Raw genomic sequence first — 15,624 nt, 5'->3', positions numbered from 1 at the left:
GATATACACTCAATTTTGAAGGCAAGTTTTAACTAGAAAATTCAGTAGTGCTTAATTAATTTAGATGTTCAATTTGTAGCTATCAAAATTTGCATCCATTAAATATAAATACTGAACTGAATTATCAAACAAAAACTAAATAACTATTAGTCTTCCACCAGCAGGAAAAGAAAAGGACGACATGAGAGTCGAAAATGTCATGATTGCCGTGCAAATCACTCTGAACCGGTTGAGCGGAATTTGGGATACCTGTTCACTCTATTTGGTGCAATTGACTGTACGGCAACTTACAACGACAAGCCCGTACTCTGTTATAGCCCACAATACTAAAGTTTAGTAGCAGAAATATTAAATGTTCTTACACAATTAGCTCAGCGGACTAGCCTGATTTTAAAAAATCGACCAGTGGCAAGCCCATGACTGTTGGGCTGTCATAGCCCAAATAGGAGAGCTTTTATAGCCCATTCCTAGATCCGCTTTATCACCTAACGTTACCGTTTTTGACCAAAAAAAAAAAAAACTAACCTTATCTTTTTTTTTTCTGAACTTAAAACTAACCTTATCTTTGACTCATGTAAGAGCGCGACAAGTGGACAGAAGAGAATCTCTCCCTATATTCCATCCTGTTTATTTTTTCGGACACTGATTTTATTCTACATCCACTCTTGCTCTGTACTAAATTAAAGTAAAAGGAGGAAATTGGACTAATATCAATCCAAACGAGAAATTATTCAGAAAATATTAGATTTTTTCAGGAATGAGCTTTCACCTACACGCGACGCAAGGATAGAGCTTTTGAAGCTGTCCCCACGGCCAACTAATTTTCTTGATATTCGGTCTCGTTCGGTTTCCTGCGAACACATCTTTCTTCTGGAGCATTGTGACTTGTGAGACTCCGCACTCTCCTCTCCCGGGAGGTCCCAGCCTGTTGGTCCGTCGTTCCGCTGTGTTTTCCGCACTCCGGTGGCCTGAAAATGGAGCGTCTGCGAACGGTTTTGATGCTCAGTGTATTACTCCTCAGTTCGGCCGGAGAATCCGCCAGAGTTTCAAATATTCGCCTTCCCAACTCTCCGGCGGATGGTCTCTGTGCTCACCTCATCCAACCTTATGGCTATCCTTGCTCCGAGCACATCGTAGAATCTCTATCTCTATCTCTATCTACGTATCGTTCTTTGTTGAATATAGTATTTGTATACAGTGGTACACATGAATAAATTTCATTAATCATTGATCTTACTTTTTTTGTCTACCTATGTATTGAAGGCGTAACTAAGCTGGAGGCGGTTTTTTCTGAAATATAGCGTACAGGTGATTTAGTTTAAGAATGTGGAATTGTTGATGCAGGCACAAACAAAGGATGGTTACTTGCTTGGACTTCAGCGGGTGGCATCTAACTCCAGATATCTCAGACGGCAATATGGTCCTCCAGTTCTTCTCCTTCACGGGCTAATGATGGTAATTTCTCCTAATATAATTCGTTTACATGATTTCTATTTTATTTTTTTTCAGAAAAAGAAAAAAAAATCATATTGGAGAGGCTGCATTTGAATTTAGCTGTATTCGTTCTTTTAAATTCCAGTTCTATGGAAGATATTTACCAAACATCATTACTGTTACTACTTTGTGCAGTCAAAACTGTTTTATGGTACAAAAGTTTATTTTTCAGTTCACTGTCTTCTTTAGTTAGATCTGTTGGTTATCGGAATTGTGCATTCTTAGTGCTTTGGTGCCTCCTTGTAATGTATGTGAGATTTTTGTGAATTTTTTCCCATGTGACTGGTAAAAATGTAATGCAATTATTATGTGTTAGATCAAATGGCGTCCATCACAGCTCTTAGGCAAGATATGTCAACAAATTTTGCACAATGAAGAATTGGAAAGTGTACAATAAGCCACCATTCTTAGTGATGCAACTAACTATGGAACCCGTGCTGCTTGCTTATTTTAATTTCTTGGATTATATGCATATTTGTAATTAAAGGACAATTACGTGATTTTAGATTTATAAGAGTTTACCTAAAGAAGTTTCCCTACCCCCACTGACTACCGCATGGTGGCATGGATAAGATCTTTTCCTTTATGCATACCAGCTGCCTCAGAGCCAATGCTGGCTTACTCATTGGAAACAGGAAACTTCCCACATTGTCTTTACTTTGTCCTAACTATAAATCTGATGCACTATACTATTGCAGAATTTGCTATGCGTAACTTTCTTTTTGAAATGCTAACGCAGGCCTATTGTCAAAACTCCTACCTGATTGCTGAGCTACTTTGCCTATATTAGTAGCTTTTATCTTTCTGTAGAAAATGAGAGGTTATTATTGATGACAGTTACTTATTTCCTGTTGCCACATCTATCTCTCAATACTCTTTCTTGCCTTTTCCCTGCTACTAGCCTCCCACTTGTGTGCTATGTGCTTCCCTCAATGAGCAAATTTGATTCTGACTGATGGTTCCATAAATGTGTGCATATTCAAGCTGTAAGAGTATTACTATGTCAAAATTCAGTGTGTAAGCTGTAAATTATTTCGTCCATGCATCTTGGTTTTGGTTAAAATTATAAGCTAAAATGGCTTTCGCATCTATAGGAAATGCTACTTTATTATTACAAAGATCTTTACCAAACATGATTAGCCTTATCTAGACTCACAGAAATGGTAATTGTCCTCCCCCCCCCCCCCCCCCTCTTCCATTTTGTGAATGTAATATAAAGAAAGGATTGGGTTGCAGTCTCGTATATTAACAATTGAGCAACTGAAAAATATAACAGGCAGGTGATGCCTGGTTCTTGAACTCTCCAAATCAATCATTGGGGTTTATCCTGGCTGATCATGGCTTTGATGTTTGGGCTGGAAATGTGCGTGGGACACGTTGGAGTCGTGGACATGTCTCTCTGACTGAAAAAGACAAGGTATTTATAGCTTGTCTTTGACATCTGGTTATAATCTTTAAGTGCTGTAACTGTTGTAAATTGTAATGTAGTACAGGTTTTCAAATTACATTCATATATTGACTTGTCATGATTTGATTACTCAGGTAAAAGCAAGGTATAAATATGAATTGCTTTGAAACCTTAGCCATCAAATGGTTAATGCTCAGAAGAGCAGGAGTGGTGGACCACCATCCTCCCTCTATATGTAGAATTTATTTCACAAGTTACTTCTGCATGGTCTTGTCCTGATCTGGGATGCAGCAAAAATATTCTTTTTGCATAAACTAGATGTGCTTTATGAACCCTCTTGCTTTAATTGTTTCTTCTCTTGTTTTTTTAGGATTTTTGGGATTGGAGTTGGCAGGAATTGGCTCTGTATGATCTGGAAGGAATGGCTCGTTATATTTATAACATCACCAATTCAAAAATATTTATTGTTGGTCATTCACAGGTCTTGAATCTCTTGAGAACTATGTTATTTCTTCATTTGGTTGGTGGTTTTTGTTTTTCTGATATTCTATGTCCTTTGCTTTATTTTGCAGGGAACAATAATGTCTCTGGCTGCTTTTACTCAACCACATATAGTATCAATGGTTGAAGCTGCTGCGCTTCTTTCTCCTATCTCATTTTTGGATCATATAAGTGCTTCTTTTGTCTTAAGATTAGTGAAAATGCATATTGATGAGGTTTGTGTGGTTTCTTTTCGAGCATTCCCATCAGGGCTTATTTGTCAGTGTGCTTAAGTTGTCATTTTTCTCTAAGCAGGTGTTACTTGTGATGGGCATTCATGAACTTAATTTCAAAAGGTTTCCAGTTAATTTTGGCTCTTTCTTTCAATCAGGTTTCCACATATCTTCGGTTTATATATTCCTTTCTGACATGTTCTATTATCTATTCAGTGACTGGGGCACCCATATGCTGGATATGGTATGCGATGAATATGCGAATTGCAGTGACTTGCTTACTCCGATTACAGGTCCTTATTCGTGTTCTGTTATTTGGCCTTTAAAAGAAAAAAATTCATTTCACAACAAACTCTTCTGCTTTGCTTTTCTGCTAGCAATCTAGCACTGTAGAGCAAGTTGGGAAGTAATTAGTCGAGTGTTTAGAATGGTTAAACTATTATATTGCCATCTGTATCTTATTAGATGGTGGATTAACATTTCAGGAAAGAACTGTTGCTTCAACATCTCCCGGATTGATTTCTATCTCAAATACGAACCTGAACCTACATCCTCAAAGAATCTGAATCATCTTTTTCAAAGTATGCACTAGCAGGATATTTTCTTTGGCCTTTTGGTTTGCTGAAGTTTTTCAAACTTGCTATACCAGGCTAAGTCTGTGTAGCCTTTTTCCTCATTTTTTTCTCATACATTCGCTCTTACTCTGCTAGTTCCTACCCATTGAATTGTGTTTATTTTCCAGTGATCCGTGAAGGTACTTTCAGAATGTATGATTATGGAATCTTGAAGAACCTGATACGCTATGGACGGTTGCAGCCTCCAGCATTTGATGTTAGCAGCATTCCGAATTCTTTACCATTGTGGATGGCTTATGGGGGTAACGATGCATTAGCTGACGTTACTGATGTGCAGCACACACTGAAGGAACTAAAAAGCCAGCCAGAGGTGCTTTTTCTTGAGGAATACGGTCACATAGACTTCCTCCTGAGTGTAAGATCAAAGGAAGACTTGTATGATGACATGATTAGGTTCTTGAAGTCATTCAGAAAATTTGGTAGTTACTAAGGCCCTGTTTGGGTTCCGGTGCTTTTGATAAGAAAAAAGCACTTTTAGGTGTTAAAAAGTACTTTTAAAATGTTTGGTGAATATCATCCCATAAAATTAGGAGTAGAATTTTTGGTGTTAAAAGCACTTTAACAAAAGCTCAAATCACTTTAACAAAAGCTCAAATTTAGTGCTTTTAGAGTAGTTTTTATGATTTAAAAAATAAAACATCCAATTTAATTATATGTTATACCAAATAAAGAGATAAATATTTTTTAAAAAATTTAAATTACACATTATTTAATACAACAAGTACTGATTAAATTATGTCTCTCCAAATAATATATTTAAAAGCACTTAGCAGTTAATAAATATTTTTATTAAAAACTTTAGTATTTTTAAATAAGCTGTCGCAACTCCAAACAGATCGAAAATCTCATGATTACCGTGCAAGTCACTCTTGACCGGTTGAGCGGAATTTGGAATACCTATTCACTCTAATTAGTGCAATGGATTCCACGGCACTTGCAACGACAAGCCCGTACTTTGTTATAGCCCACAATACGAAAGTTTAGTAACGGAAATGTTAAAAGTTCTTAAACAATTAGCTCAGCGGACTAGCCTGATTTTTAAAAATCGACCAGTGACAAGCCCATGATTGTTGTACTGTTATAGCCCAAATAGGTGAGCTTTTATAGCCCACTCCTAGATCCGCTTTATCAACTAACGTTATGCTTGGCTCTTGAGCAAAGAAATGTATACCGGACGCGCTGTAAGAGAGCGTTTGTGTCGGTACCAAGTGGACAGAAGAGAATCTCTCTCTTTATACTCTATCTTTCTTCTTTTTTTTTTTAACACGTTAGATTCTATTATATATCTACCCTTACTCTTGTATTAGAAGTTTTTTTTTTTTTTTTTTTTTTTCACGTTAGATACTTAGATGCGATTCTATGTCTATTCTTACTGTATACTGTACAGTAAAGGGAACGGAGGATTCGAGGAGACCCAAACAAGAAATTTTTCAGAAAGTGTTGAATTTTTTTAGAAATGCAGGTCCTTGACCGACACAGGGGCGGAGCTTCTCAAGCTCTCCCTGCAGCTAAACAATCTTCTTGATATTCTGTCTCGTTCGGTTTCCTGTGAACGCATCTTTCTTCTGGAGCATTGTGAGACTCCACACTCTCCTCTCCCGGGAGGTCCCAGCCTGTTGGTCCGTCGTTCCGCTGTGTTTTCCGCACTCCAGTGGCCTGAAAATGGAGCGTCTGGTGACGCTTTTGTTGCTCAGTGTATTACTCCTCAGTTCAGCCGGAGAATCCGCCAGAGTTTCAAAAATTCGCCTTCCCAATTCTCCGGCAGATGGTCTCTGTGCTCACCTCATCCAACCTTATGGCTATCCTTGCTCCGAGCACACCGTAGAATCTCTATCTCTATCTACGTATCGTTCTTTGTTGAATATAGTATTTGTGTACAGTGGTACACATGAATAAATTTCATTAATCATTGATCTTACTTTTTTGTCTACCTACGTATCGAAGGCGTTACTAAGCTGTAGACGATTTTTCTGAAATATAGCGTGCAGGTGATTTAGTTTAAGAATGTGGAATTGTTGATGCAGGCACAAACAAATGATGGTTACTTGCTTGGACTTCAGCGGGTGGCATCTAACTCCAGATATCTCAGACGGCAGTACTGTCCTCCAGTTCTTCTCCTTCACGGGCTAATGATGGTAATCTCTCCTAAAATAATTTGTTTACATGATTTCTATTTTATTTTATTTTTTTAGAAAAAAAAATCATATTGGAGAGGCTACATTTGAATTTAGCTCTATTCGTTCTTTCAAATTCCAATTCTATGGAAGATATTTACCAATCATCATTACTGTTACTACTTCGTGTAGCCAAAACTGTTTTATGGTACAAAAGTTTATTTTTCAGTTCACTATCTTCTTTAGTTAGATTTGTTGCTTATCGGAATTGAGCATTTTTAGTGCTTTGGTGCCTCCATAAATGTGTGCATATTCAAGCTGTAAGAGTAATACTATGTCAAAGTTCAGTGTGTAAGCTGTAAATTATTTCGTCCATGCATCTTGGTTTTGGTTAAAATTATAAGCTAAAATGGCTTTCGCATCAATAGGAAATGCTACTTTATTATTACAAAGATCTTTAACAAACATGATTAGCCTTAGACTCACAGAAATGGTAATTGTCCTCCCCCCCCCCCCCCCCCTCTTCCATTTTGTGAATGTAATATAAAGAAAGGATTGGGTTGCAGTCTCGTATATTAACAATTGAGCAACTGAAAAATATAACAGGCAGGTGATGCCTGGTTCTTGAACTCTCCAAATCAATCATTGGGGTTTATCCTGGCTGATCATGGCTTTGATGTTTGGGCTGGAAATGTGCGTGGGACACGTTGGAGTCGTCGACATGTCCATCTGACAGAAAAAGACAAGGTATTTATAGCTTGTCTTTGACATCTGGTTATAATCTTTAAGTTCTGTAACTGTTGTAAATTGTAATGTAGTACAGGTTTTCAAATTACATTCATTTATGACTTGTCATGATTTGATTACTCAGGTAAAAGCTAGGTATAAATATGAATTGCTTTGAAGTCGTAGCCATCAAATGGTTAATGCTCGGAAGAGCAGGAGTGGTGGACCACCATCCCCCCTCTATATGTAGAATTTATTTCACAAGTTACTTCTGCATGGTCTTGTCCTGATTTGGGATGCAGCAAAAATATTCTTTTTGCATAAACTAGATGTGCTTGATGAACCCTCTTGCTTTAATGGTTTCTTCTCTTGGTTTTTAGGATTTTTGGGATTGGAGTTGGCAGGAATTGGCTCTGTATGATCTGGAAGGAATGGCTCGTTATATTTATAACATCACCAACTCAAAAATATTTATTGTTGGTCATTCACAGGTCTTGAATCTCTTGAGAACTATGTTATATCTTCATTTTGTTGTTGGTTTTTGTTTTTCTGATATTCTATGTCCTTTGCTTTATTTTGCAGGGAACAATAATGTCTCTGGCTGCCTTTACTCAACCACATATAGTATCAATGGTTGAAGCTGCTGCGCTTCTTTCTCCTATCTCATATTTGGATCATATAAGTTCGTCTTTTGTCCTAAGATTAGTGAAAATGCATATTGATGAGGTTTGTGTGGTTTCTTTTTGAGCATTCCCATCAGGGCTTATTTGTCAGTGTGCTTAAGTTGTCATTTTTCTCTAAGCAGGTGTTATGTGTGATGGGCATTCATGAACTTATTTTCAAAAGGTCTTATTAATTTTGGCTCTTTCTTTCGGTCAGGTTTCCACATATCTTCGGTTTATATAATCCTTTCTGGCATGTTCTGTTATCTATTCAGTGACTGCAGCACCCATATGATGGATATATTATGCGGTGAATATGTGAATTGCAATGAGTTGCTTACTCCGGTTACAGGTCCTTATTCATGTTCTGTTATTTGGCCTTTAAAAAAAAAAAAAATTTCCTTTCACGACAAACTTTTCTGCTAGCAATCTAGCACTGTAGAGCAAGTTGGGAAGTAATTATTTCAGTGTTTAGAATGGTTAAACTATTATATTGCAATCTGTATCTTATTAAATGGTGGATTAACCTTTCAGGAAAGAACTGTTGCTTCAACAACTCCCGGATCGATTTCTATCTCGAATATGAACCTCAACCTACATCCTCAAAGAATCTGAATCATCTTTTTCAAAGTATGCACTAGCAGGATATCATTGTCTTTGGCCTTTTGGTTTGCTGAAGTTATTCAAACTTGCTATATCAGGCTAAGTCTGTGTAGCTTTTTTCCTCATTTTTTCTCATACATTCGCTCTTACTCTCCTAGTTCCTACCCATTGAATTGTGTTTATTTTCCAGTGATCCGTGAAGGTACTTTCAGAAAGTATGATTACGGAATCTTTAAGAACCTGATACGCTATGGACGGTTTCGGCCTCCAGCATTTGATGTTAGCAGCATTCCGAATTCTTTACCATTGTGGATAGCTTATGGGGGTAACGATGCATTAGCTGACGTTACTGATGTGAATCGCACATTGCAGGAACTGAAAAGACAGCCAGAGGTGCTTTTTCTTGAGGAATACGGTCACATAGACTTCCTCCTGAGTGTAAGATCAAAGGAAGACTTGTATGATAACATGATTAGGTTCTTGAAGTCATTCAGAAAATTTGGTACTTACTAGTGCCCTGTCTGGGTTCCGGTGCTTTTGATTAAAAAAAAAAAGCATTGGAGCAGTTAATAAATATTTTTATTAAAAGTTCTACTTGAGAAGTATTTTTTTTAAATAAGCTGTCGCAAATTTCAAACGGGTCCTAACTCACATCACGTTTGGTCAGGCGACTATGTGATGGTTGAGGCCTGATAGAGGTATTGCAGTGTACGCGTCACGTTTGGATGGGTTTGTTCAAACCAAAAATAGAGATGCTACTGTGTCCTTTTGTAAAGTCTGCCGAGACAACACCGCATGCAAGGATACTGCGTCCTTTTGCTGCTGTATAATGCGTATAGGAATCAAATGATGCAACAGCCAGTACTTTGGCACCCACAGCTAGCAAGAAATGTGTGGAAAATGTACTTTGTAATTTGACTCTCGTTTGGTCTCTCACTTGTAAAACTTGTGGTGGGGAAATGGAATTGAAAAAAACTGTAGTTTAAATTATTATTTGATAGGATTTTTCATTGAGTTGATAATTAATGAAGGATATTGTTATTTTTTTATTACATCAAGGAAGGTTTCCTTAATTATGAAAACCTCAACGGAGCCGAGTGAAATTGTCCAAAACCCTGTAGGAGGTTTCTGAAATTATCCCAAAAAAAAAGACTTCCTGATAGTCTTTAAGGAATTGTCATTTTGTACTTGAAACGAAAAAAATAATGACTCATAAGTATTGTAGAGGGATAATTAATTAAGTAGAGTGTAAAAGTAAATGAAAGAATTAAAAATTTAGATGTAATTACATTATATGGCAATTAACGAAAGTGGTAAATGTTAGTACTACGAACAAAAATGTAATTAGAAATTGGATGAAAATTAAAATTTTGGATATGTGCATGTAGGAGTTGAAGTTCCTCCATATTGTTTAAACATGTATAATAATGTTTCATTGTAATAAAAATTAAAACAGATTACATTCATAAATAAATTTTTTATTCGAATAAAAAGAAAAGAACCAAAGAAAATTTCTACCATGATACAAATGATAATTGTGACAAGTGTCAACTAATGAAATATTACTAGATTTAAAAAAAGATTTAGGTATTAACATGAGAATCAGTTAGGCAATCATTCATTGACTTTTCTTTTTCTTTACTTACAATTGATCCTGGTTTGGGGATTGCATCGCATATTTCATGAATTTTCACAAAGAAGTTTATCTACACAAATTGTGCCATCAATCAAGTTTAGCATAAGCCAGTTTGTTTCATGTACTTAGAAGGCATTTGGTAAGTTGGTTCCTCAGGGAATGAGTTTCAAAATTATTCATAATAATACTTATCATTTGACTAAGGTTAATACTTAATCGGAATGACTTAATGGATATCATAGGCTCATTTTGTGATTGACCATTATATTTAATAGGGAATCAATATTTACTCACCAATGTAATTGATATTTTTAATTAAAAATAAAAAAGTTAAAAAGTACTAGAAGAAATTAAAATAGTGAAAAAATTTAGAAAAAAGAGTAGGGAAAAAAAATATAAACCTATATCTATATTTTTAGTTATAAAACACTCTATGGGTTTCAACAAAAAAAGAATCCATTACTATTAACGGATAAATAATAATGATAGTGATAATGATCACAAAAGGTTATTTTAATTTGTATGATTCAACAATCGATGATGATTAATTTATCAATTGAGTCTAATATATATCTAGATTTATTGTTGTTCTTTAGAAAGTCACGCACATTTTTTATTTTTTTTACTACATAATTCACTTACTACAGTCGGTTGCCTTAACTTAGTTGAACCCACAAGGCTTGGATAATGGTCCCACATCGAGATGTTATGATTGTGGTGGCTCTGTCCACAGTGGGAAGTTCATCTCACTTTATACCGTAGAGGCACCCCAGCTGGAAGTACGAGGGTTTATGTCATTCTGCTTTGCAAGGAGGTTTTTCTTTTATTTTTATTTATTTGGTAGAATGTTGTACCTGAACATGTTTTTAGTTCTAGGAGTGAGTTTGCATCCAAGTACAACGGTGATCATGATAAAGCACGTTTCACCTCCGATTTTTATTACCGGCTCCAAAGACAAAGAATGACAAACAAATATGTCATAGTATATTTGTTTTCATCACCTCCATTTTTCATAGTATATTTGTTATTTGCATACTTTATTTCATAATATGACGGAGGTTTGCACTTAATGTATTAGTTATACATATTATTAGTTATTTGCACTTAATATATGTTATGACCTTTGGATTTATATCTAATTCATCCTTTGGTTTATAATGGTCCAAATAAATGCTTTTGAGCCTTTCATAATTACTTTTGTATTTTTTTCACATTTAGGGGTCTGTTTGGAACCTGAGTTTTTTGGGAGTTTGTCTAAAACTTTATTGTAGTGCACTGTAGAAATTTTTGAAAAATTTTTGTAGAAATTTTTGAAAAATTTTTGTAGAAATTTTTGTAAGGTGAAAAACTTTTTTATAGAAGTTTTTGTAATGTGAAATTTTTTTTTTCTCTCTTTTTCTTTCTTTTTCTCTTTCTTTTTCTTTTTCTTTCTTTCCTTTTTCTTTTCTTTCCTCTCTTCTTCTTCTTCTTCTTCTTCCTTCCCCCTCCCCCTTCCCCGTTACCTCTGCCTCCCACCTTCAGCACCTCCGCCAGTACCATCTCTCTTCTTTTTTTTTTCTTTTCTCCTCTCTCTCCCTCCCCCTCACTCCCCCGCTACCCCTTTCCTCCCCTCTCCCCCGTCACCCCCCTCCCACTCCCTTCCCCGTTCCTCCCCCCTTGGGCCGCCACCCCTCCCACTCCCTCCCCGCCACCCCTATGCCCATCATCCCTTTCCTCCCATCTCCCCCGCCACCCTCTCTGCCCCTTCCCCCTCCCCTGTTCCCCTTCCCGCTTCTCACAGTTTGCAGCCTTTCACTCTAACATGTTTCTTTGTGAGAAATACACTTATCTACCTTGTATATAAGAAAAAAATCAATTTACTATAGCAACCCATCTTTTTAACACATGTATTGTCTATATTTTTTATAAGTGGCAGTTTTAGTTTTTAGTTGAATTTTTGTTCCACTATTTTTTTTTTATTAGTCAAAAATCATAAACGTCATTCCTTCTAATTCTTCTTTTCTTCCTTTTTCTACCTCTGCTTTCAACTCTCATCTCCCTCTTTTTTTGTTTATCTTTCTTTTTTCCCTTTCAAATTTTTCTTTACAATTAATTATACTAGGATTATTTTCTTACTATTTTTTTAAGTGATTGTTGTTAACTGATCAATTGATTTATACTGTCATTTCTTTATCCATCAATTTTAACTCTTTAATCCAGTATTTTGCTTTTCCCTTTCTTTTTTTCTTTCATTCTAATTTTTCTCTGCATTTCCTCCTTTTACTCAGTTGATGCATCTTTTCCTTTTTCCTATAAAGTTAACTAAATGTATTTTTTTCTTATACGAGAATGGATGTTTCTTTTATTCCTTTGTTCCAAAATCATGATTCATAATCATCTCTATATTTTTTAAAGAGAAATATAGGCAATAGATTTTTTACCACTACTATTCTTACTGTCTGGTATGTTCCATTTTTATTATTCCTATTTTTTTCCCATTTCAAGCTGCCAAATATGAATTTAAATTTTTTTGTTAACTATATTTTATTTAGCCTTTGTCATTTTTATTTTTTTTTGCCTATTTATTATGTTACCATGGTGTATTTTTTTATTTTAGTTTGATCTCCTTAATATTCATTAATCTTTCATTATTTTAGTTCTGCAAGCTGATTTTTCTTTTGTGAGGTTTGTTTTAAATCTAAATGCAAAATTTGTATTTTGTAATTATGATGTTATAGTTCCTTTTCAATGTATAATTGAATCTTGCATTTTTTTTAGTAATTCTTTGGTATTGAATTTTTGTACCCTTTTTATGCATTGAAAAGTCTTCTGTTTGAATTTCTTGCAAGTTTTGTCGTGAATTTGTAAGATGGTAGTTTTTACATGATAGTGTCTTGTTTGAGAAAGAAATGACGGTGAAATTTTATGTATTTGTAATTATAATAGCATGATATTTGAGCTTTATGAAGCATATATCATTGAGTAAATCTTATATATACTGATAGTGAATACACTATCACCGTTAGATTAATGACATCTATACAAAAGTTGAATTTCAAATTCAAATTTTACGTAGTTGAATTTCAAATTCAAATTTTACGTAGTTGAATTTCAAATTCAAATTTTACGTAGTTATCATTCAAATTCAAATTTTACATAGTGTAGAAAAAATTAATCTTATATGAGTAAATCCTATTTATGTTAACATTGAACTGGTTTTCCATTTCTCAATTCTCATGTATTTGATTTTTGAATCTTTTGCTGTTGTTTGTCTATATAATACAGAAAGATATTGTCTATACAATACATCAAGATAAGTCTCTACAACATCACGATAAGCAAGTTGAAACAAACTTTTGGAACATTTCACTAAAACTAAACTTTATTTTTTAGACTAATTTTTTGGTAATTATAATTACTTTTTATTTGAAAACAAATTATAATGTGATGAATTTTACTTAGAATTTTGTAGGTAGGCCTAGGTTATACTTGCACAGCCTGGTTCCTGGTTCCTGGTTCCTTCTAGTATAACTAGAAATGGGCACTATAATATGCACTAAAGCCGTGCTACGCACGGTTTTTTGAGCCTCCTAGTCAAAGTTTCTAGATGGCTTCGAACGGCGATTGGAGTGACTACCCATCTGACAAATTTCGTGGAAGTGGTGGAGAGCATGCATTTATGACCTAAAATAAAATCTCACTAAATCAAAGTACACTCGATGCCCACGCCCATTAACATTCATCAGTTCACCACGACAAATTCCAGTCGCCTTGTATTGCATTTTTCTGATTTTTTTTTAATAAAAAAGTTAATGTAATGATTATATATATATAAATAAAAAATTAATTAAAAAAATATATTCACAAAAAAGTAACAATTTTTTTTTAAAGGTTGTTCGTACATCTGCCCAAAAAAAGTACCCCTCATTTCTTTGCATTGATTTGCTCTTTTATTTGTCGGAAATGGTCAAGAAATGTTAAAGTGTAAGAAAATACTCGCCAACCCAAAAAAAAAAAAAGAAAAATACAGCATTTATTCATGATCAGTACTGATTGAATTAGGATTTAAAAAAAAAGAAAAAAAGGAAGAAGAACTAGGATTACTAGTATTGCTCGTATTACGATACAAGGCACGTAGCGTCAATGGCGCGGAATTCACTGTTGTTTTCCATTTTCCAGCGGCATCAAGGTACACCTGCTCCTGATTTGGTCAACGAACTCCTGCAAATTCCGATCAGAAGTACCACCTTCGGCCACCGCATCAGCGGCCAACTGCTTCCACTTCATCGCATTCTCTCTCATCTCAGCTGCCTTGGGACCACTTGTAGCTTCCCGCAAACACTTCTCCACTTCCTCCCTAGCAATAATCTTATTCTCCGCATCACCTCTGCACATTCTTATCCCAACTTTGAATTCATCCACCAAGTACTTGGCATCAGTGACTTGATCACCCCATTGAGGAAAAGCCAAAACCGGCATCCCACTGGCAAGTGATTCCAACGTCGAGTTCCAACCGCAGTGAGTTAAAAAACAAGCAACAGAGGGATGTGCCAAGACTTGTTCTTGTGGACTCCATCGCACAATTTTACCCTTGTCGCCGGCCTTTTCCAGGAACCCATCTGGTAACACCACTTCTTGATAGCCGGAGTCCTTGCTTCGAGGCCTAACAACCCACAAGAACGACACCTCGGAATCCAATAGTCCGTATGCAAGCTCAGCGATTTGCTCTTCCTTCAAGAAAACAATGCTTCCAAAAGATATGTACACGACGGACGCCGGTGGTTTGGAGTCAAGCCACCCTATGCAATCATCGGCTTTCAGAATATCAACACTGACGTTTGAGGCTGGAGCTTTTGGATTTTTAAATAAAGGTCCAATGGGCCTGACGGGGCAGAGCTTCGCCATGTAGTTGATGACATCATGCTCAAGCTCCTGAAAAGTGTCCATCAATATACAGAAACTCTTTGACAAGTTCGTGAACTGACCTAAGATGGCCTCCCTCAGGAATGGATAAGGAGTTGTGGGATGCAAGAAACTAGGAATCTCATCGTGCTTCAACAATGGCATAGATGGCAATTGAACATCAATTTCGGGTTCGGCGTCGGTGGGATAAGGAGCTAGGCCATGACAGTAGTGGTAATATGCTGAAAAGCACGCACAAGACTGCACCCATAGGATAGCACTTGGGATGTGAAGGGTCTCGGCTACATCAGAAACCCAAGGAATGAATGGATTATTGATTATGCAGGCAACAGGGAGACCTTGTTCCTCTTGTTTCTTGATTACTCCAGGGAGTATTTTCCGGCCAGCGACCTCAAGATGTTTCGTGTACTCACCAACACAGAAGGCTTTGTTTTCATCCTCTACCCATTCATCATCAAAGAATTCAAACCTGATCATTCCATCACCAACAGGGGTGGGCTCATCGCTCATTTGGTTGGCTTTCCGGATCTCTTTTCCGATGAGTTCGGGTGCTGAGAGTGTGACCAGCAGACCTTTTGCAGCAAGGCGCTTGCCTAGTCTAAGCAGCGGATTAACGTGTCCTTGGCCCGGGAAGGAGACTAGAAAAACATGAACAAGGGAGCAAGGCACTGAGTTACTGCCCATTTCTTCTAAAGCTTGGAAAAAACTAAGGAGAGAAGTGCCAGACTGCT

The 15,624-nt window shown here is 36.2% G+C and overlaps 3 protein-coding genes across 3 annotated transcripts; 2 read left to right on the top strand and 1 right to left on the bottom strand.

Moving 5' to 3' along the window:
• Window positions 1–736: 736 nt before the first annotated feature.
• LOC113761076 (triacylglycerol lipase 1-like) lies at window positions 737–4,812 on the top strand. Its single transcript, XM_027303899.1, has 9 exons — window positions 737–1,133; window positions 1,345–1,455; window positions 2,771–2,911; window positions 3,273–3,383; window positions 3,475–3,618; window positions 3,698–3,738; window positions 3,832–3,908; window positions 4,101–4,196; window positions 4,358–4,812. Exons 1-9 carry the CDS (start codon window positions 975–977, stop codon window positions 4,678–4,680), a joined length of 1,203 nt encoding a protein of 400 aa, XP_027159700.1. The 5' UTR covers window positions 737–974; the 3' UTR covers window positions 4,681–4,812.
• Window positions 4,813–5,664: 852 nt separating this feature from the next.
• On the top strand, window positions 5,665–8,883 carry LOC113761077 (triacylglycerol lipase 1-like). The gene is made up of 9 exons (XM_027303900.1): window positions 5,665–6,071; window positions 6,275–6,385; window positions 6,971–7,111; window positions 7,471–7,581; window positions 7,673–7,816; window positions 7,896–7,936; window positions 8,028–8,104; window positions 8,287–8,382; window positions 8,546–8,883. Exons 1-9 carry the CDS (start codon window positions 5,913–5,915, stop codon window positions 8,866–8,868), a joined length of 1,203 nt encoding a protein of 400 aa, XP_027159701.1. The 5' UTR covers window positions 5,665–5,912; the 3' UTR covers window positions 8,869–8,883.
• Window positions 8,884–13,977: 5,094 nt separating this feature from the next.
• LOC113762147 (gallate 1-beta-glucosyltransferase-like) lies at window positions 13,978–15,624 on the bottom strand. Its single transcript, XM_027305449.1, has one exon. The coding sequence runs from the start codon at window positions 15,575–15,577 to the stop codon at window positions 14,126–14,128; it is 1,452 nt and encodes a 483-aa protein (XP_027161250.1). The 5' UTR covers window positions 15,578–15,624; the 3' UTR covers window positions 13,978–14,125.

The sequence above is a fragment of the Coffea eugenioides genome, chromosome 2 (genome assembly GCF_003713205.1).
Source record: "Coffea eugenioides isolate CCC68of chromosome 2, Ceug_1.0, whole genome shotgun sequence".
NCBI classification, from domain to species: Eukaryota; Viridiplantae; Streptophyta; class Magnoliopsida; order Gentianales; family Rubiaceae; genus Coffea; species Coffea eugenioides.
The sequence above is the reverse complement of the archived record's forward strand: the minus strand, read 5'-3'. Positions and strand labels throughout refer to the sequence as shown.